Source organism: Cervus elaphus, chromosome 20 (genome assembly GCF_910594005.1).
Source record: "Cervus elaphus chromosome 20, mCerEla1.1, whole genome shotgun sequence".
NCBI lineage: Eukaryota > Metazoa > Chordata > Mammalia > Artiodactyla > Cervidae > Cervus > Cervus elaphus.
In genome coordinates, this window is record NC_057834.1 from 94,907,001 (window position 1) to 94,931,075 (window position 24,075).

A 24,075-nucleotide genomic window follows, 5' to 3' on the forward strand; every position below is an offset into this window, starting at 1 on the left:
AGTTATATATTTGTTACAAAGATATTATTTCTTTGTATAAAGTAGTCCGGGCTTCCCAAGTGGTGCTAGTGGTAAAGAACCTACCTGCTAATGCAGGATACATAAAGGATGTGGATTTGATCGCTGATTTGCTAAGATCCACTGCAGGAGGGCCCAGCAACTCATTCCAGTATTCTTGCCTAGAGAATCCCATGGACAGAGGAGCCTGGAGGGTTACAGTGCATGGGGTCTCAAAGAGTTGGACATGATTGAAGTGACTTAGCACACATAAAATGGTCGTTTTTTTAACACTATAGTCACTTTCAGCATACCTGGCAGGAACAATTCTAGTAGGCTAAATTTTACTCTATTAAGTGTTGGGAGATATAGAGTTCAGACTTTGATTATACATAGAACTAAAAATTTAAACTTTTTTTAACTAATTTATTATAGTTGGAGGCTAATTACTTTGCAATATTGTGGTGGTTTTTGCAGAGAAGATTGATAAGAAGAAATACACTCCTTATCTGTAGTGAAAGGACACTTTAAGTTAAGTCAATAATGTTTTTGATGATATGAAATTAAGTTAATCTATGGCTTGAGAATAGTACATTCACTTAGGATTAAGACTAAAAACATAAACTAAATTTTAATAGCCTAAGATTTAAATAGGTTACAAAAACAGATTTTATATCATTTTATGGAGATGATAATACCATCTTGACTTACATAAGAATTTTGTTATTTGTCTACTTATTTGGATTACCTCCTATTGATTTTTAGCGATCCTCAAATCCAGGCCCAAAATTTAGAAAGACTTGCCTTCTTATTTTGTATGAAAAGTTTAACTGCTCCAGTGTTTTAGAATGATGCATGCTTTATTCACTGCCTATTTTTAAGCAATGTCCCATGTGGCTATGGTTTTTAGAATTCTTTATTCTCAACAAGGTTTCTTTCCTAATAATCTATCATAATTTAAGATAAAGATACAAAAGTTACAAATAAGATAAATAAAAATTGCATCCCTGAATGGAAAACAAATATGCAGTAAAAAATTAAAATGATCAATATATCTGTTAAACAGCAAATGTGTAACTACAATTGAATATATTTGATGATGAGAACTTATAATATTTTGACTTTTTAAGCAATGGATATCAAATTTAGTCTATGAATTTTTGCCATCCTTTACTACAAATATCCATGTCAGCATACCTCTCACTTCAGAATCCTGTAATTTGTTCAGCTCACACCACTACTTCAAAGGGAATATGATGAGCAGTACCTTATTGCCTGGTTTAAAGGATTTATTATCTATGTGCATAAAACATGCATGCACATGTTACACAATGTATTCACTTACCACTTAATGGATAGGAAAATGCCTAAAATCAGCCAGGTGGAGTATGCCGGGTTCACATTACACAGAAGTATGATGACCTTTTTCAATCAGGTAAGGTTTTCACTTTAGGGAATGATGATTTTTTTTTTTTACTGTTGGCTTTACAGAGGTGAGGTGAACTTGAGAAATCATAATGAAGAGGAAAAGGATTCCTCTCCTTTTTCCTATTCTAGATTACTTACTACTGGATCATCTAGACAGGCCAAAAATTTCATTTGAGTTATTCATTTTGATGAAGGAATATAAGAAGGAGGGTCTTCTTCCTTTCTTTTATTTTCAAGGGAACCAGAAAAGTGAGATAAAATATTTCTCTGTGTCTTCATTGATCCTTTTTTTCTTTGCTGTTTTTCATGTAATTTGTGTGTGTCAAAGTTATGAATACATACATCACATTTGTATAACACTATGATTTTCAAGGACTTCCCCAGTGGCTCAGAGGTTAAAGTGTCTGCCTGCAATGCAGGAGAGTTGGGTTCGATCCCTGAGTCGGGAAGATCCCCTGGAGAAGGAAATAGAAACCCACTCCAGTATTTTTGCCTGGAGAATCCCATGGAGGGAGGAGCCTGGTAGGCTACAGTCCATGGGATCGCAAAGAGTCGGACACGACTGAGTGACTTCACTTTTCACTTTCACTTTCATGATTTTCAAAGCATTTTGATTTATGGTAATTTAGCAAAAGAAGGACATTTTTGCATTTCACTTATGATAGAATCAACTCTTTAAGCTTTGGGTGCTACTTGAGAGGCAGAAAAGGTAAAAGAAAGAGATAAATATATAATAGTAACAAATTAAATGGCATGGACTCGGTACTCCACTCAATATATGTTTCAGAAAGACATGCAGTGGGAGACATATTCCTGCTACTCCTTCGATCAGTCTTCATTTCTATTTCCTCTGATAGTGTGATTATCTCTCTATTCTCAGTGAGATTTTCAGGTGGAAAATGTGTACATAATATAACATGGTTCTAAAACAAAAACCAACTATTTCATCTAGTGCTCAACAATGGAGAATGATGTAAAACAGTATTTCACAACTGTTTTAGAATACGTATCCCTATGAGTGAAATTTAAAACTTGGCAAAATTACCTAAATATGCACACTTATTTGTAAATTATGTACATGCATTTCTGAACTAGTGTATTGCATACATTAAATGAGCTAAAACAGATAAAATTTAGGAGATGAGATATAAATGAAGCTTAAATGGACATTTTATTATCTTTTTCTCATACTCTAAGAGATCACTGTACTCACCCTGAAGGGCTTGCCTTCCATTTTGGAGACTCTTGTGAAGTGTGTTAATTTAAAATAAGGAAGTTTATGGAATTGTCAGTGACAACCCATTCTTGCCTTAGAATTCCATGGACAGAGGAACCTGGAGGGCTACAGTCCATGGGGTCACAGAGAGTTGGACATAGCTGAGCGACTGAACGCACATGCAAGAACAGTTTTAATGGCATGCAACTTTTATCCTATATGCTGACTTTGAAGTCTTACATCACATATAATCACTGCATATTATGTTACTCATTCCTTGCATAATTCTAACTAGATTATACCTAAGAAAAATACAATCTCATAAAGGTAAAATGACTTGTGAAGGGAATTGAAGAATGGGAAGTAAAAATCTAATTTCAAGGAAAACTTGGAAGGTTGATGAATATATTTATGGCCTTTATATTGATGGTTTCACTTTATACTGAGGTTATCCAAACTCATTGAGTAGTATATATAAAATATGTAGAATTTTATATACGTTGATTATACCTCAATAAAGTGACCTTAAAATCAAAACAACCACCCCCCTAATTTCCTGACTCTCATGTCAAGATATCCCTCTTCTAGATTTTATACCACAATTTGATTATTCAGAGGGGTCTAGAATTATAATTCTCCAGATACACACACACACACACACACATACCCTGCCCATCACCCCTCTTGTCCTCTCATTTGCAAGGCTGTTACTATGAGTCAGTCATTACATATTTTGATTTAGAAGGGTACTGGATCATCTAGACAGGCCATAAATTTCATTACCACCCCACATTAAAAATGATCTTCTCTGCCTACCTGAGATTTTCTTTCTTTGCATCAGGCACTTATCTGTGAGGTAATTTGTGAAATCTGAAAAAGGAATAAGTTCCCACATTGAAAAAACTTGAATTTCTAATATTATCTCATTATTATGTATTTGCTTATTTTTATTAGTATATTAATTTCATTCTGATGATATTTCACTCCTTTTTACAACCAAAGTCTTATCAATACAATTTCATCACCCCTGTGATGACTTAGTCATTCAAGGCCAAGTTGATAAAGGGTAAATATCTGAAACAAATATTGGGATCTGGAGAGCACATGTCTGGGTAAGACATAAGGACATATTATATTGAAAACTTTGGGCCAGTCAAACAAGGTTGAAAGTGGACTAACTCTAGTTTGCATCTCCTGACTTGCAATTTGTGACCTGTCATAAAAATCACCAAAATGAAGTAAGTACCAAGAAAATCCTAAGAGAATCCTAAGTCAATTCCTTAAAAGTGCACAGCAACGGTCAATTCAACTCAAATCAGAGCATTAACAAATGCTTCCAGAGGGTGGGGAAGGTAGTTTTTGTGCTGGAAAACAAAGAATGACTAGAATTTCCAAATATTGCAAGGAGTTGAAAATAATCATAAGCAAGGAAAGAATACAGTCAATTCATATGAGCATTGTGTGGAGAGTTTGTTATGCCTCAGGATACAGGACGTGAAATCTGGTGTATGTAATAGGAGGTAGGTTTAGAAAGGACCCTTAGGGCAAGACTTGAGGGATCTTAAATATCGTAAGACATTTGGGCTTGATTCCATAAGCCATTTGGGGCCTTTTCAAGAGTAGTAAAATGATCTACTATTCATTGTCACAGAACATTTCTGGAATCAGTTGGGAAGAATGGATGGGAAAGATATAAAATATGGTTTAAACTGGGGTATTGTTGTGCAGTTTAAAAGCAAGAGAGAGAAAATGTAGTATTTGTGTATTTCAGTGTCTGATTAGATACAAGAAAAGGACAATTTGAAGCTAATTCCAAGTTTTCTGTCTCAATAACAAAGTTGAATGCTAAGTTATTAGCTGAGATTAGGAACACAGGAACGGAGAAGGCAATGGCACCCCACTCCAGTACTCTTGCCTGGAAAATCTCATGGATGGAGGAGCCTGGTAGGCTGCAGTCCATGGGGTCGCGAAGAGTCGGACATGACTGAGCGACTTCACTTTCACTTTTCACTTTTATACATTGGAGAAGGAAATGGCAACCCACTCCAGTGTTCTTGCCTGGAGAATCCCAGGGATGGGGTCGCACAGAGTTGGACATGACTGAAGTGATTTAGCAGTAGCAGTAGGAACACAGGAAAAGAGATTTGGAAGAATTCTGAGTGCCGAGTCTGCTTGGGAAGCATACTGAATGCAGGTGTTAATACTGGATACACGGTCCACGAGCAAGCAGGGTTTTGGTTGTGTTCTTAAAATGCATAGTGATATTTCCAAAGTGAATACTTGGCCTTATCACCTTGTCCTGGAATCCTTCAGTGATTCCTGACTGCCCCTAGAATAAAGTCCTAAGAGTCCAGCACGCATGGGAGACCTTCACGTTTGAGCCCCTGTGGACCTCTCTCGCTGTGAATCTGGCCATTCTGCTGTCTCAGAATAGGGGTTTATCCATCCTGAAATATTCAATTACCAAACTGTGATAGGATCTCTGTCTTTCAAGCCTCTTCATATGTTGGCTGTTCTGCTTATAAGCCACACACACACACACACACACCCTGGCTACCTTTGACAGGTACCTCTGCCTTCCACTAGTCCTTTTGTCTTAATTCAGATGTCACCTTCTCTCAGAAAACTACCCTGAGACTTTTGTGCTAAAAGAGGAAACTCTCCAGATGTACTCGCATTTGCTCACCTCTATCAGAGTACTTTTTCAAAACTCTTACAGAATTCATTATTTATTTATTTATTTATTTTTGGCTGTTCTGTGTCTCTTTGTTGCCCAGGCTTTCTCTAGTTGAGGTGAGTCTAGGCTACCCTCTAGTTGTGAGGCACAGGTTGCTCATTGCAGTGGCTTATTTTGTTGCAGAACATGGGCTTTAGGATGTGCAGGCTTCAGTAGTTGCAGCGTGTGGGCTCACGAACTGCAGTCCTGGGCTCTAGAACAGAGGCTCGAGAGTCATGGTGCACAGACTTTGTTGCTCTGCGGCATGCGGGGTCTTCCTGGATCAGAGTTTGAACCTATGTCTCCTGCACTGCCAGGTGGATTTGTTACCAGTGAGTCACCCAGGAAGCCTCCCTGAAATACTCTTTTAAACCATACTCAACCTTTTTACTTGCCCATCTCTCCTCCTAATATAATCTACCAGGGAGTAAGAGTTCTGGAGTGTTAACCATCATGCTCACAACATCTAACAGGGTGTTTGCAACAACCTCTGTTGTGAGAATGAGTTGTGGCCTTTTCATAATGATAAAGTAGAGCCATTCTAGTCTTGATACATCTTCAAATTGATAAGAGACTATTCATAGAAATGTATCATCACCTTAGAGTGTGGAACACTGTAAACCCAATGTGTGATTACAGAAAGGAAGCTAGTTTCTGTTGCTCAATTCTGATTTCCCAGGATTTCTTCTTGTCAACTCAGTCTCTGCAAAGTGGTTGTGTTGGTATATTGTAGGATGAAATTTGACATTAAAATCATAAGCACGTTGATATTAGAGAAACAGTTGAAGCAGAGAAGAGAAATCTAGACACAGGCCAGGCTGTCAGGGATGCAAGACTGACTGCAGTCAGGGAAATATTGACGTCTGCACTGTAGCCTTTGTTTATTTGGTATAGGGTTAAAAGACAATATCATTCCTGTGCAAATCAAACTGTCACAAGGAAGGCAGCCCAAAGGTCTCTGATCTAAAATTATTAATTTCATTAAAATTGATGAAATAAACAAAACATACATTTTAAATAGCCTAATAAAGTCTAAAATCATTAAAATGTCCTAATATATTATAATAATATTAATTTATTCAAATATGCAACTAAAGATAGAAACCCCTTGGGGCTAAGACAGTGATGCATGATATCCTCCAGTCTGTTCCTGGGAATAAATGATACATTATTTTTGAGCCTTGAGTGCCAAGCAATACAGTAAACCAATAGGTTGCTATAGTAGCATGTTCACATAAATTTTCATGTCTCTCTGGTTTCTAGCAGTTCCTCTCCTCCCTCTTTTTACTTTTTTTTTTATCTACCCTGCACATCTGTGAAAAGCCTAGATGAGGTTGTTAATGTGCATATAATTGATACTGAGTTTGGCATATCTTGAAATCATGATGCCATGATCCTTTCAGTCACTCTCCTAGATCTTTTCTTTAAAAATAATTTCCTGTGTGCTCAATATTTAATATTTTTCTGCCATCTGAGAGGAAATGTATCTGTTCTAAGAAACAGACTCTATCATTGAACAATAATGACACCTATCATATATCCAGTGCTTACTGTGTTTGATATATATGTGCATATATGTGTATAATATTGCATTTTGTATGTTTGAAAATATTCTTTTATTAACACTTTGAAATTGGCTTCATTTTTCCCATTTCATAGATGAACACTAAAAAATGTAAAAACAATTCACTCAGTCAAGCACACATTTACTGTATAATTATTAAATGCCCAGCACTCTGTTACATACTTAGAATATGATGAATAACAAAACCAGCCAGGATCCTTGCCTGAATGGAATTATACTCTAATGGGGAATGTGGAACACAATCAAAAGCCACACAGATATATAACTTACAAAGAGATGTATTTGATGTTATGATGATGATTTGATCAAGTCAGAGAGAACACAGTAACTTCAGAGCATCACTAAAATTCAGACTTTAGAGACAATTCTGGGCTTAAATATATTGCTTTCTTGTTAATCTTCTAGATTCTGGGTTTTTTTTTTTTTTTCTGTCAGTCTTGATACAGCATGCATGTACACTATGGGGAGAGATTTACTACCACCAAAATATTTAGTGAAGCTAGGGGAAAAAAAAAACAAGCAATAATTGATACTCAAGAGGTATGTGTGTGTGAAGGAAGGTGACCTGAGGAGGGAGGTGAAAGCAGATTTCATGCTTCTCATCTTGGGACCTTGAGTAGCCTGAAAGGCTGACTCCACTGGAGGCTAAAGACACCTGATGTAAGGGGTGGCCTTGCTGTGCATAATTAAGCCCATAATAGATAGTTAAGAGGCCTTTAGCTTATCTAAACTGCCAGAGAAATCACCGGACAGCTATCTGAACCAAACCCTACATTTTTGTTTGACTGTCTACCCCACTTGTTTTACCTCATGGATTGAACCTGGCTTTCTTGGTATGAATGCCACATGAAAACTTGGTTATTTAGCACCATTAGTTTTATTCCTTGTTTTAACTTGATTTCCTTCAACAACCCATGATTTCTGACTTGTCTCTCCAAATTCAAATACAATATCCTGATTTCCATCGGTGGTTTCAAAATATCAGTTGCTACTTTGGGAGGATACCAATAATCAGAAGACCCAGATTTTAATTTTGGTTCTACAACTTATCAAATGGGCTTCCCTGATAGCTCAGTTGGTAAAGAATCTGCCTGCAATGCAGGAGACGCAGGTTCAATTCCTGGGTCAGGAAGATCTACTGGAGAAGGGATAGGCTACCCACTCCAGTATTCTTGGACTTCCTTTATGGCTCAGCTGGTAAAGAATCCGCCTGCAATTAGGTAGACCTGGGTTCGATCCTTGGGTTGGGAAGATCCCCTAGAGAATGGAAAGGCTACCCACTCCAGGATTCTGGCCTGGAGAATTCCATGGACTGTATAGTCCATGGGGTCACAAAGAGTCAGAGGTGACTGAGCAACTTTCACTTTCACTTATCAAATGGTGGAAAATAAAATTATTTATTTTTTTCTAAATTGTTCTTTTTTGTCATCTGCAAAATAGGACTAATAATGCTTACCTCATAGGATGACTATGAAGATTTGTTGATCATACTTTTGAAAATGCCTAAATGTCAGTTTCCCACACTCTTAACACTAAAAGTTTTTGTATAATGTTGAAGTTTCTGAGATTAACTTCTGTCATAAATGTGTTGAGAATGGCTATTATTTTCCACATTCATAAACCATTCCTGCTCACACTGAAAAGACAGAAATAGTCATGAATTCAGAGCCAGATATACATATTTAAGCTGAAACTTTAACATTGAAGGTGTCATTATAAGATGTGTTGTACAAGGACCCATATGCCATCTCAGTGTCATTTTCAGATTTTCAGATGTAGCTAAAACCCTTTAGATGCTACTAGTATTATATTTGTCTATTTCTTTTTGGTTCCTAAATCAGTGCCTCAAGCATAGGAGATAGTTAATAGTCATTTGATGACAAAATTAATCTTTTATTTCCACTAATACCATACCAGAGTGTTTACCATCACCCGTGACTTTCTCTAAAGCTGTTTTTCTGAACTGTACTTTTAGTTCATACTATGACTTGGAACTCCACAAGCCTGAAATCAATTTCTGGAAGTAATGTTCCTTTTCTTTGTAAATATAACTCTTATGATTCCAGGGCTGCTTGTTTTCCCCAACCACCTTCCAAATTTCCTATGCTATCACCCAAATACCAGTTAGTAAGCCTGTATTCATCTTATCCAGTTATATAACTTGATATATTATTATCAGGTATGTGTGTGTGTGTGTGTGTGTGCGTGCGTGTGTGTATAGTCACTCAGTCATGTCTGACTCTTTATGACCCCATGGACTATAGCAAGCCAGGCTCCTATGTCCATGGAATTCTCCAGGCAAGAATAACAGAGGGGGTATCCATGCCCTTCTCCAAGGGATCTTCCCAACCCAGAAATCGAACCCAGGTCTCCTGCATTTCAGGAAGATTCTTTACCATCTGAGCCACCAAGGAAGCCGTATTATTATCATATTCTTTTGTAATTCTAGTCTGATAAAAGATCTATTATCATTTAAGAACACCTCTCCCATTCCTATTGAAAGTTGTTTTTTTTTATTTTTTTGCAAGTTATTTTAATAATTTAATTGTTGTTATCTGACACACTCATATATGGTTCCTATACTAACAATGGAGTTTTCCTGTGACTATTTGCACCTGAAAGCTTCAGTTCAGTTCAGTTCAGTCGCTCAGTCATGTCCAACTCTTTGCAACCCCTTGGATTGCAACACGCCAGATCTCCCTGTCCATCACCAACTTTCAGAGTTTACTCAAACTCATGTCCATTTAGTCAGTGATGCCATCCAACCATTTCATCATCTGTCATCCCCTTCTCCTCCTGCCTTCAATCTTTCTCAACAAAAGCTTGCTTCTCTAGAAATATCTATTGTTACTCCTGACCTGGAAAGGCAAATAAAAATTATAGTCCCAAAATTTGTAGTGAGGCTGGATTTATATTTTAAATGAATGAGGTGTCCCATTTATTTTTGCAACTTTAACAATCAGTGCTAATGGCTAGATGGCCAGTTTTGCTGTTGTGATGTTGCTCTGGGTTCTTCTGGCTATCCCAGATAGATACTGTTTAAAAGAGGTTATTATTATAAAGTTTCTTAACGTTTCATGTACTGAAAAGAGAAGTACCATAGTTGTTAATATGCTTTCCATGTGCTGCTTCTGACTGACACTGAAAATATGAAGAACTGTTCTAATTCAGAACTAGTTAATTGGTCAGGCTGTGTCAGTTATGAGTTGGCAGAAGTGAAGTGAAGTGAAATGAACATTACTCAGTTGTGTCTGAACCCATGGACTATACAGTCCATGGAATTCTCCAGGCTAGCATGCTGGAGTGGGTAGCCTTTCCCTTTTCCAAGGGCTCTTCCCAATCCAGGAATCAAGCTGGAGTCTCCTGCATTGCAAGCAGACTCTTTACCAACTGAGCTCTGAGGGAAGCCAGAATCTGCTGGCAAAGCAAATAGCCTTCAGTTCACAGATATATGAGATATTAACAAAAGACAGAAGAAAGAAGAAGGAGGGCAGTGGTCCTCAGTATGTGTCTCAGTCCATTTGAGCTGCGACAACAAAATACCACAGACTTGGTAGCTTATAAACCAAAGAAATTTATCTCACAGTGCTGGAGGCTGAGAGTCCAAGATCAGGGTGCCAGCGTGATTGGGTGAGGATCCCTTTCTGGGTGTCATACTTCTCATTGCATCTTCACATGGCAGAAACAGGTAGGGATTTCTCTGAAGTCTCTTTTATGAAGTACTGATCTCAACCATGAAGGTTCTACCTTCACCACTTTTAAGTTCCTCCCAAAGACCCACCTACTAATACCATTGTCTTTGGGACTTAGGATTTCAATATATGAATTTGGCAGTGGGGGGATGCAGATCACAGTGGTTTGGAACAAACTCCTAGAGGTAGCATAAGGTAGAGGAACTCAGAGTCCACAGTAGTAGAAGAATCTTATGTCCACGGGGCCCAATGAATAGTAAAAATGCAAAAACAATAAAAAAAAGTTCAGGCATTTCCAAGCAGGCACCATATGCTAAGGAATGTCATATTTAATTCCTAACGTAGTAGAGTTTGGTTTTTTTGTTTTTGAGTGGAGGGATTATAATAAAACATCTCTCATTCTATAAGCTAAGTATAAGAACCATTCTCTTAGAACTTGAAAGGGTTAAGTATCTAGGAAAAGAGAATGAACTCCTGAAAAGGCAACATTCTAGTTTTTTGTTGTTGTTGTTGTTCTCTGGTTTCACTGCAAATTGTGTTGTGAACTATTTCTTGAGTTGCCACTTTCAGATTTCATATCACTGATGCAAATAAAGAAGTCTGGATTCAAACAAATCTAGAATAAATATGAAAAATCCAGTGGGTCCAGGATCATTCTGTGAACAGGCTCATGGCACATGCTTGAAGCCAACTAAGGGCTTTTTTTTAACACAGAACAGCAATTCAATTTGTCAAATGTATGTTTGATATAAAAAGAATGACTCTTTTTCTAGAAAATATAATTATATTTAAACATATTAGAAGAAGCCTGTTTCATTAAAAAACTCATCATAAAGATCTCTTTTCTTATTTTCAGTCAAGCAGTGAAATTACATTAGGGTTACTTGTGATGGGACTTCTACGCATAGTTCATTTTTTGTATCTATTAATAATAAGTATTAATAACTGATATATTCATATACATATGAATATATATGATTCTTTTTGAAAAAGCTTCAGTAATAATGTGTTGTTCAGCTTAGACCCTAATCACCCAGCATAGAACTCATTTGTATAGTAATTTTTAGAATTGATTTAAATAGCTGAGAAAGCTTTCTCTACCACTATCTCCAGATAACTGTAGGAAAATCATAGAAATATATGCTCCAGAGATATATCCCATCTCAGAAGTCACTCTCCCTCCAGGTCAGCTTTGGAAAGAGTTCCCCAGTCATCTACCAGGCAAAGACTGGTTCTTCAATGATGCGTGAGCAGTCAGTACTTCTAAAACTCCCCGGTATAGAAGAAAGTAGGCTTTGGACTTTTCCAGTTATCTCAGAGATAGCTTCCTCTTGGGGAAGAAAATCCCCCCAGGGAAGATGCTTTTCTTTTTTATTGGCCATAAGCACCTGCCAGGCTGGTCAGAGCAGAAGGAGCTGCTACTGCTAGTGCCACTAATGTGCCACTCTGGTTAAGAACGCACATAACACTGCTGGCTAGGGGCCAAAAATGGGCCTGCACACACAGAGTGTGGAGTCACTGCATGGTTTAGCAACATCTGGGGCTTTGCCTTCAGATACATCAAAGGGCAGAGAGTTGGAACCCAGCTCAGAAGAACAGCCATAAGGAACATAAGCAAACAGTGCCATGAAGTAACGGAGTATACCCCCTTGGGATTTTCTCTCCAGAGTCTAGCCAAATGAAGACTCGAACAAATCTCTTCTCAATTCTTCAGCAGCAAAATGAGTCTTGGTTTTGGTAGATGGGACACCAAAGGGAGTTAGTAGTCTAAGGAGTTGCTGAGTCCTCTGGAGGATGCAGCCATAACATTTTTTCCCCCAATTATTTTTATTAGTTGGAGGCTAATTATTTTACAATATTGTAGTGGTTTTTTGCCATACATTGATATGAATCAGCCATGGATTTACATGTGTTCCCCATCCTGATCCCCCCTCCCATCTCCCTCCCCATCCCTTCTCTCTGGGTCTTCCCAGTGCACCAGCCCCGAGCACTTGTCTCATGCATCCAACCTGGGCTGGTGATCTGTTTCACACTTGATAATATACATGTTTCAATGCTGTTCTCTCAGATCATCCCACCCTCACCTTCTCCCACAGAGTCCAAAAGTCTGTTCTATACATCTGTGTCTCCTTTTCTGTCTTGCATATAGGGTTATTGTTACCATCTTTCTAAATTCCATATATATGCGTTAGTATACTGTATTGGTGTTTATCATTTTGATGTTGTTTAGTCTCTAAGTCATGTCCGACTCTTTTGTGACCCCAAGGACTGTAGCCTTCCAGGCTCTTCTGTCCTTGGGATTTCCCAGGCAAGAATACTGGAGTGGGTTTCCATTTCTTCCAGGGGATCTTCCTTGATCCAGGGATCAAACCTGTATCTCCTACATTGGCAGGCAGATTCTTTACTGCTGAGCCACCAGGGAAGCTATTAGACACGGGCTTCCCTAATCCTGGGTGGTTCAGTTGTGAAAGAATCCACCTGCCAGTGCAGAAGATATGGGAAAGGTGGGTTCAGTCCCTGGGTCAGGAAGATCCCCTCAAGGAGGAAATGGCAACCACTCCAGTTTCTTGCATGGTGAATCCTATAGACAGAGGAGCCTGGTAGGCTACAATTCATAGGGCCGCAAATTGTTGAACATGACTGAGCATGCACACACAATTTGATTTAAGCCATCATGCTAAAGCTTGAAATCTGCTATAATGAAGGACAATGAAACTGTGGATTTTTATACATACCATATACTATTGTCTAAAAGTAAATTTACTGGTGTGATGCAGAAAAATATGTAGGAATCACTGTAGGATTTTATCATAAATATTGATAGATTTGCAATATGATACTATATTGAGAAGTATCAGTCTCAGTAAAGTTGCTTAGTTGTGTCCAACTCTTTGTGACCCCATGGACTATATAGTCCATGGAATTCTCCAGCCAGAATACTTGAGTGGGTAGCCTTTCCCTTCTCCAGGGGATCTTCCCAACCCAGGGATCGAACCCAAGTCTCTCACATTGCAGGCAGATTCTTTACCAGCTAAGCCACCAGGGAAGTCCAAGAATACTCGAGTGGGTAGCCTATCCCGTCTCCAGTGGATCTTCCCAACCCAGGAATCAAACCAAGGTCACCTGCATTGCAGGCGGATTCCTTACCACCTGAGCTACTAGGGAAGCCCCATGATATAGATGTTTAAAATTTCCATGTCCTAGATATTTTATGCCATATTTTCTTGTGTCAGAATTGGAGGTCATTAGGTTTATAGGTCAAGTGAAATTTTTTCAATACTTATTAAACTAAAAATTTTATTAATCTGATTAAAATTTGAATTTTGGATAAGCCAAATTCAGCTATGACAGGAAATATAAGTAATTCCCAGAGTAATCAAGCATGGTTGCTTATTTTAATCTTCATTTAACTATAGTATATTTTATCTAAATTCAGATGCAAGTCACATAATATAATGCAAAGGAGTTCAACCTAAACTCTCAGGGGAATGTCAATTATTAGCATCTTTGTGATTAAAGAAATACTTAATACTAAGACTTGAACACATTAAAGAAGAAAAATTAACAAGCCGTTTGAGCTAAGGACTTCTGTAGCCCATGTTATGATTAGCACTTTCTTTCACAATAAATTTTGGGGTTAGTTAGGGAGAAGTTATTATTTGGTTGGCTTCTCATTATAGCAAATTTCATATTTAGGGAGAATTTATTATTTGGTTGGCTTCTCATTATAGCAGATTTCATAGAGAGAAACATTCTTAAAGGGGCCACTGAAGGGGACTTAGTGATCCCTGTGTTGTGGGGATGTCATTCAACCTCCATTGACATACGTTGAGAGTGTTAGTCACAGTCATGTCCAACTCTCTGCAACCCCATGGTCTATATAGCCCACCAGGCTCCTCTGTCTGTGGAGTTCTCCTGGCAAGAATACTGGAGTGGTTTGCCATTCCCTCCTCCAGGGGATCTTCCCAACCCAGGGATCAAACCCAGGTCTCCTGCATTGCAGGCAGATTCTTCACCATCTTAACCACCAGGGAAGCCCTATTGACATATGAACTATGTATTATTCACCTAAGATACCACTATTACGTGCTATGTAGAATTCAAACATAAAGTATGTCCATATGGCCTTGCCTTTTGAGAAATTTAAAGCAATTCAGTTTATTTGGGTAAACTTATAGAAACTGCTAGAGAGAACAATGCAATATTGTGGTTTTGACTTTATAAATTCTACAACAATTTGGAGAGTGATATGCACGGTAAGAGAAAGAGATACAGAGAGAGGAAAGTCATTTAGGGAGCAGTAGAGTAGGAGAGATAGGACACAGATCAGGCTTACATGAGGATGGAGAGATCTGGCTGTGAGAGATAAAAGGGGATGGTGACCACTGGAGAAAGATTCAGGAAAAGAGTGAAGCAGAAGCAATCATGTGAAGCATTGAAAATGGTAGAACTATGCCAGCCTATCTGAAAGTAAGGGCCTCTACTGGTAAGTGTGGAGAAGGAAAGTTGAGCATTCAGGGTGGAATCAGGTAAGATTGAATCCTATATTGAGGTCTAGAAAGGTTAAAGGACTTTATTAGGCACATTACTAAAATGTGGCACAGATAGGCTGCTGCTGCTGCTGCCTAATCACTAAGTCATGTCCGACTCTGTGACCCCGTGGGCTGTAGCCTGCCAGGCTCCTTTGTCCACAGGATTTGTCTAGGCAAGAATACTGGAGTGGGCTGTTATTTCCTTCTCCAGGGGATCTTCCTGACCCAGGGTTTGAACCAGCCTCTTCTGTTTGGGAAGCAGATTCTTTACCACTGAGCCTCCTGGGAAACCAACCAAAGATAGGACTCAACTTTAAATATTACCCTCAATATTATATTTAGCTTTTTTTTTTCTTTTTGTAGATTTAGCAAGTCATCTATTTGGGTTGTACCTACGAAGTAGCAGTAAAGTGTTGAGTCTGGACTCAGAACCATCCTACCACAACCATAGGATTAACTTTCATGAAAGTTATCTAAAATTATCATTTGAAATAGCCTAGGCCTCACCAGGTGGCGCTAGTGTTAAAGAACCCGCCCCTGCCAATGCAGGAAACATGAGAGACTTGGGTTCGATTCCTCAGTCAGGAAGATTCCCCGGCGGATGGCATGACAATCCACTCCAGTATTCTTCTCTGGAGAATCCTATGGACAGAGGAGCTTGGTGGGCTACAGTCCATAGGATGGCAGAGAGTCAGACACAACTGAAGCAACTTAGTACGCAGATATGTTCTAGTCAACTTTTTAGAAATCAGGAGTTTGCGTTTACTTAATTTTTAATATTTAATCCCTTTTATTTTTCCTTGGCTGTAACAGTTGAGATGACATTGCTGTAATGTGTTTCATTTTCTAAAATGCAAATCAGTGTATGAGCAGGACATGTGGATATCTAAGTCTGGTTTGTTATCCAGCACAGATAATCCCATAGGAAGAGTCTGCCACTGTCATACAGTTTCCCTTCCCCGGCATCCACTACTGTAAGGAAAATATAATTACACTATTATCATGCTATATGCTAACAGCAGCATGGGCAAAACTGTCCATGGGTTGCCATGACAACCCCATCTAAGATAAAAATGAAAATGGTATTCGCAACACATATTTACCTAGAGTTTATTTTGTCTTTTAGGCTCTTCAATGGCCAACAAGGAATTATCATTCAAAATTTCAGCACAAGATCCATTCTTACTGTCACCAATGTAACACAGGAGCACTTCGGCAACTACACTTGTGTGGCTGTCAACAAGCTGGGCACGACCAACGCGAGCCTGCCTCTCAACCGTAAGTAACACAGAATTACCAAAGTGCTCCCAGGGCCTTCTGGCTCCTGTCTGGGAGCTCAGCCTGATGTGACGTGTTCCTTACACAGAGGAAATTTGGCCCCAAAATAACCTGGATGTTGGAGAATTTGATAATCCCTATAGAATTACATATGTGCTTAGAAAAATATTTTTGGTCTGAGAGAAGGAGAATGTTACATAAATAATAGGATCCACTAAAGATGTCTTCTGACTGATGATGGCTGGTTGGTGGAATTTAGTTTTTGTTTTGTTTTGCTTTCAAAAATGCGTTATATTTAAGCATAGATTAATCTGGACTGAATTTACTCTTGATTGACTTTCTCTAGATATTTTGAAATAGAATTTCACCATGACCAAGGTATAATAGTGAATAAATGATGTAATAGTGAGTAAATGATGATGGACAAAATATTTTATCCATATATGTAATGTTTTTACTCAAAACTGTATTTTGAAAAAGAACTTGAGGTTTTACTTAAATAGGTACTTTAGTTCTAATGTATCTTAGTTCCTAAGGAACAGTAATGAAAAAAAAGAAGACCAAACACAAGGATTAGGGGAAAGGAGAGCATTATATTTTAACATTTTCAATTAGTTTTAGTACTTTTTAGAAGCTGTTGTTCAAGAGTTGTTATAACCATAGAATATTCCTGATTTTGAAGTGGAATTTTACTCAAAATGTTCAAAGAAGACTCCAGAGAATATGCTGTCTTTTTAGTTGTACAGTTATCTAAACCATTCTTATCTTTGATAGTTTATGTTTTTATGGTAGCCTGACATATGTATATGTATGCTGTCATCCTTTGATAGTAAGCTATCTCTGAAAAAGGCAAATATTATGAGTTTGTCACAGACATGATTGTTTCTATTTTGCAGAAATGAGAAATGGGATATATAATGCTCCTACTACTTAAAAATATTAAATAACAAGTTTCATGATTTATGAACTCTGAATTACCAAGATTTAAGAATCTCTATTGTTAAATAAAATATATCAGTTGGTTGTTAATAGAAAATAATAATTTAAGGTGATTTGTCCTATATACACTTTTAAAACATCACATCATTTATTATTTCAGTTTAATATTATAAAATATTTCTTAGTACCTCCTACTCTGAAAGAAAAGCATTGCTTGCCACAAAATAGTCAAAGTATAATATACTTGCTTAAGTTTCTTCCATGAAGATTATTTACTTAGTGTAATTATGAATAATAACATTGCAAATATTATAGAGCAGTTTGAATTCCAAGTTAATGTAAATATTGATACTTCTTTTGTAATGTTATTAATATTTTAAATTGTTTAAATATTCAAGAACCTGAAAGAGTAAATGAATTAAACCAAGTAAAGAAAAATTTAAGGCTTAATAACACATTAATTTTTGCTACTTAAATTTCTAAACCACACTCTGATTTTCAAAACTGAGGCATTAATGAATGTAACAAATTAGAAACAAATGTCATTTATTTGTTTGTTTTACTCTGGCAACCTTAGCACAGTCAACTGGATATAATGCACTGCTGAAAAGGCTTCTAAACGTGGGATCTTCAGAATGGACTCTGATGATCTTCCTTTGTTGCTGACTTTCTGTGTATAGAAGTGCTAAGGATAACTAGAATAATTTGATTGAAATTCATTAAGAAAGACATAGTATGCAAATTTTGTCTATAATTTTGAACACACCCCTAGAAGTTTGAAGAAATGTCTGTATATTCAAAACTCTTGTGTGACCTCACTTGAAACTCTTATTGCACTGAGTTTCTATTTTTTACAATAATTATTTTTGTATAGTTTGTATCTCTCTACCAAATTATGTTTGTTGAGAAGACAGAATCAATATCTGATTAATTCTCCCATATCACTAAGCACAGTTCAGTTTAGTTCAGTTGCTCAGTCGTGTCCGACCCTTTGTGACCTCATGAATCACAGCACGCCAGGCCTCCCTGTCCATCACCAACTCCCGGAGTTTACTCAAACTCATGCCCATCGAGTTGCTGAGGCCATCCAGCCATCTCATCCTCTGTCGCCCCCTTCTCTTCCTGCCCTTAATCCCTCCGAGAATCAGGGTCTTTTCCAATGAGTCAACTCTTCGCATGAGGTGGCCAAAGTACTGGAGTTTCAGCTTCAGCATCAGTCCTTCCAATGAACACCCAGGACTGATCTCCTTTAGGATGGACTGGTTGGATCTCTTTGCAGTCCAAGGGACTCTCAAGAGTCTTCTCCAACACCACAGTTCAAAAGCATCAATTTTTCGGTGCTCAGCTTTCTTCACAGTCCAACTCTCACATCCATACATGACCACTGGAAAAACCATAGCCTTGACCAGATGGACCTTTGTTGGCAAAGTAATGTCTCTGCTTTTTAATATGCTGTCTATGTTGGTCATAACTTTCCTTCCAAGGAGTAAGCATCTTTTAATTTCATGGCTGCAGTCACCATCCACAGTGATTTTGGAGCCAAAAAAAATAAAGTCTGACACTGTTTCCACTGTCTCCCCATCTATTTCCCATGAGGTGATGGGACCAGATGCCATGATCTTAGTTTTCTGAATGTTAAGCTTTAAGTCAACTTTTTCACTCTCCTCTTTCACTTTCATCAAGAGGCTTTTCATCAAGTGAAATTCCTCTTCACTTTCTGCCATAAAGGTGGTGTCATCTGCATATCTGAGGTTACTGATATTTCTCCCGGCAATCTTGATTCCAGCTCGTGCTTCTTCCAGCCCAGCATTTCTCATGATCTACTCTGCATACAAGTTAAATAAGCAGGGTGACGATATACAGCCTTGACGTGCTCCTTTTCCTATTTGGAACCAGTCTGTTGTTCCATGTCCAGTTCTAACTGTTGCTTCCTGACCTGCATACAGGTTTCTCAAGAGGTGGGTCAGGTGGTCTAGTATTCCCATCTCTTTCAGAATTTTCCAGTTTATTGATCCACCCAGTCGAAGGCTTTGGCATAGTCAATAAAGCAGAAATAGATGTTTTTCTGGAACTCTCTTGCTTTTTCGATGATCCAGCCAATATTGGCAACTGGATCTCTGGTTCCTCTGTCTTTTCTAAAACCAGCTAGAACATCTGGAAGTTCATGGTTTATGTATTGCTGAAGCTTGGCTTGGAGAATTTTGAGCATTACTTTACTAGCGTGTGATATGAGTGCAATTGTGTGGTAGTTTGAGCATTCTTTGGGACTGCCTTTCTTAGGGATTGGAATGAAAACTGACCTTTTCCAGTCCTGTGGCCACTGCTGAGTTTTCCAAATTTGCTGGCATATTGAGTGCAGCACTTTCACAGCATCATCTTTCAGGATTTGAAATAGCTCGACTGGAATTCCATCACATCCACTAGCTTTGTTCATAGTGATGCTTTCTAAGACCCACTTGACTTCACATTCCAGGATGTCTGGCTCTAGGTGAGTGATCATACCATTGTGATTATCTGGGTCATGAAGATCTTTTTTGTACAGTTCTTCTGTGTATTCTTGCCACCTCTTAATATCTTCTGCTTCTGTTAGATCCATACCATTTCTGTCCTTTATCGAACCCATCTTTGCCTGAAATATTCCCTTGATATCTCTAATTTTTTAGAAGAGATCTCTAGTCTTTCCCATTCTGTTGTTTTCCTCTATTTCTTTGCATGGATCACTGAGAAAGGCTTTCATATCTCTCCTGGCTATTCTTTGGAATTCTGCATTCAAATGGGAATATCTTTCCTTTTCTCCTTTGCTTTTGCTTCTCCTCTTTTCACAGCTATTTGTAAGGCCTCCTCAGACAACCATTTTGCCTTTTTGCATTTCTTTTCCATGGGGATGGTCTTGATCCTTGTCTCCTGTACAATGTCACGAACCTCCGTCCAAACTTCATCAGGCTCTTTGTCTATCAGTTCTAGTCCCTTAAATCTATTTCTCACTTCCACTGTATAGTCATAAGGGATTTGATTTAGGTCATACCTGAATGATCTAGTGGTTTTCCCTACTTTCTTCAGCTTAAGTCTGAATTTGGCAATAAGGAGTTCATGATCTGAGCCACAGTCAGCTCCTGGTCTTGTTTTTGCTGACTGTATAGAGCTTCTCCATCTTTGGCTGCAAAGAATATAACAATCTGATTTCGGTGTTGACCATCTGGTGATGTCCATGTGTAGAGTCTTCTCTTGTGTTGTTGGAAGAGGGTGTTTGCTATGACCAGTGCTTTCTCTTGGCAAAATTCTATTAGCCTTTGCCCTGCTTCATTCCGTACACCAAGGCCAAATTTGCCTGTTACTCCAGGTGTTTCTCGACTTCCTACTTGTGAATTCCAGTCCCCTATAATGAAAAGGACATCTTTTTTGTGTGTTAGTTCTAAAAGGTCTTGTAGGTCTTCATAAAACTGTTCAACTTCGGCTTCTTCAGCATTACTAGTTGGAGCATAGGCTTGGATTACCGTGATATTGAATGGTTTGCCTTGGAAACAGAGATCATTCTGTCGTTTTTGAGATTGCATCCAAGTACTGCATTTCGGACTCTTTTGTTGACTATGATGGCTACTCCATTTCTTCTAAGGGATTCCTGTCCACAGTAGTAGATATAATGGCCATCTGAGTTAAATTCACCCATTCCAGTCCATTTTAGTTCACTGATTCCTAGAATGTCGACATCACTCTTGCCATCTCCTGTTTGACCACTTCCAATTTGCCTTGATTCATGGCCCTAAAATTCCATGTTCCTATGCAATAGTGCTCTTTACAGCATCCGACCTTGCTTCTATCACCAGTCCCATCCACAACTGGGTGTTGTTTTTGCTTTGGCTCCATCCCTTCATTCTTTCTGGAGTTATTTCTCCACTGATCTCCAGTAGCATATTGGGTACCTACCAACCTAGGGAGTTCCTCTTTCAGTATCCTATCATTTTGCCTTCTCATATGTGGTCCACTGGAGAAGGGAATGGCAAACCACTTCAGTGTTCTTGCCTTGAGAACCCAAGGAACAGTATCACTAAGCACAGTGTCTAATATTTCACAGACAATATTAAACTATGTCTGATATTCACAGAGACAACTTATTAGTGAATAAGTTAATTAAACAGTGATTGAATAGACAATTAATAAATGAATGAATAGACTGAGATTTAGCTGTACAATGTGTATTATAATCTCCAGCTATATAAAGGAATATTACAGTGATGGTAATACTTATTGTGAGCTTACTGTAAATCAGACAATATCTTTAAATGAATTTGTTCCAATATCTTTATATGAATTTGTTCTTTTAATTCTCACACTACCAAAAAGGTAAATTCTAAAATTCTCTTCTTACAGATGAGGAAATTAAAATGAAGGGAAATTAAAAGCTTGGTCAAAGTCAAATGGCTAATAAGTGACAAAGCAGAAACCTGATCAACAGTCTGGTTTCAGAGTCCCAGGTTTTAACATCTATGTTTCACTGTCTCTCACTGTGATATACATAAAACCAGTATGGAGATAAATTGTATCATTTGCAACATATTATTGAAAGGTAAACCTCTACATGTAACATGTTTGCCTTTCTTAGCTTTTTTTTTTTAATGAATTGTAGTAATTTAGGGTGCTATTCTTAAATATATAAAAACTATTTTAACAAATGGTTAGAAATGGGCAATATACACCAGATATAAAATTTAAATTTATGAAAGATGAATGAGGTTAATGTTTGGCAGAAATATTTTTAAAAATGAGACTCAGAGACATTTGAACACACATTTTTACGGGATTTTAAAACTCCTTGGAATGGTACAGTTCTCCAACACAGGCACTACGAATCTTCAAACTATGTAGAGAAAGACAGCTTTTTTAAAGTTCATGTGAAGCTGGTTGTTCCTTGATAAGAATTCCTGTCATATCTTCATAAGGTCAGTGGATGGGAGAGCCTTCAACCTCTAAAGTGATCCAAGATAAGTGGTTGGTCCTAAGTTGATCTAATGTTGGGCCCATGACCTGTTAATTTTTTTTTTAAATCTGTTATTGAATATTAGCCCTTCTTATAGTCAAGGAAGTGTGTAAAAACAAACTGCTCATCTTCCAATCTAGGAGAAAGGAATTAGACTCCAAAGAGCCTGCCATTTGTGTAAATAATGATATATGGAACAAGCCATGAATAGAGAAATTCATATTATTATTATTTGTATCCATGAATATTAATATGCTCAAAGAGAGTTAATAAAAAATGTGAGTTTCCCTTCATAGTGCTTATGCATAGCAAACACTATATTGAGTCACTGAGAATCAGGTCCCTATCCAAAACTATTTAGAATAAATCCTAATTCTATTAAAATCTACTTCTTATGTGTAATAACCTACATTTTCCAGGTCATCAAGAAGGAAAAGTCAACATAACTAAGACCACCAAAAAGGAATGTAGCACTTTTTTGTGTGTAAATGTTTGTGTATCTATGTTTCACACATAATGGGAGTCAAGCAGGTCATAATTTGAACCACAGTTTCATCACATATAGTTATATAATCTTGAGTAAATACCAAACTGAAAGTGAAGTGAAAGTGGTCGCTTAGTCGTGTCCGACTCTTTGAGACCCCATGGACTGTAACCTATCAGGCTCCTCCGACCATGGGATTTTCCAGCCAAGAATGCTGGAGTGGGTTGCCATTCCCTTCTCCAGGGGATCTTCCTGACCCAGGGATCGAACCCGGGTCTCCTGCATTGCAGGCAGACACTTTACCATCTAAGCCACCAGGGAAGCCCTGAGTAAATGCCAGAGCTTCAGTTAATTCATTTGTAAAGTAAGGGCAATAATAGCTCCCACTTCATTGTTGTTCAGTCACCAAGTCATGTCCACTCTTTATGACCCCATGGACTGCAGCATGCCAGGCCTCTCTGTTCCTCACCATCTCCCAGAGTTTGCCCAAGTTCATATCCACTGAATCAGTGATGCCATCCAATCATCTCATCCTCTGTTGCCCTCTTCTCCTTCTGCCTTCAATCTTCCCCACCATCAGGGTCTTTTCCAATGAGTTGACTCTTTGCATGAGGTGGCCAGAGTACTAGAACCTCAGCTTTAGCATCAGTCCTTCCAATGAGTATTCAGGGTTGATTTCCTTTAGGATTGACTGGTTTGATCTCCTTGCTGTCCAAGGACTCTCAAGAGTCTTCTCCAGCACCACAGTTCAAAAGCATCAATTCTTCGGCACTCAGCTTTCTTTATGGTCCAACTCTCGCATCTGTGCATGACTCCTAGATAGCTCCCACTTCAGGATAAAAATAAAATGGGATGATGCATGTATTATATGTTAGCCATTGTTATTATAGCACACCCCCCAAGAACACTCAGTTCAATTGCTTTCAAAAACTATATATATAGATGGCTGAGCTTATTTGATGACTGATTGACCCGTACTTTACTGAGGGGTTAGGTAGTAAGTTGTCATTGGCAATCAAGGGAGAAGGCATCCAAATTTGATATAATGTCTCAACTCTAGCTATAACTTAACTTCATCCTTTGCTCAGTATGTGAACCAGACTTTGTAGGACTAATTCCAGATTAAATATGATGTTTGCAGCATAGAAGTTCAGACATCTAGATTTAAAGCATAAAGACAGAAGTAAAGCAATTGTTCTATTATGAGACTCTGACATTTTATCAGTAGCAATA

General features: G+C 38.1%; 1 protein-coding gene across 1 annotated transcript in view; it reads left to right on the forward strand.

The window, feature by feature from the left end:
* The window catches only part of NEGR1 (neuronal growth regulator 1), a 963,216-nt gene that overhangs the window by 746,070 nt on the left and 193,071 nt on the right, over positions 1-24,075 (forward strand). The window contains exon 6 of the mRNA XM_043877871.1: positions 16,293-16,444. Within this exon, the coding sequence (XP_043733806.1) occupies positions 16,293-16,444 (152 nt within the window). The remainder of the gene's footprint in view (positions 1-16,292; positions 16,445-24,075) is intronic.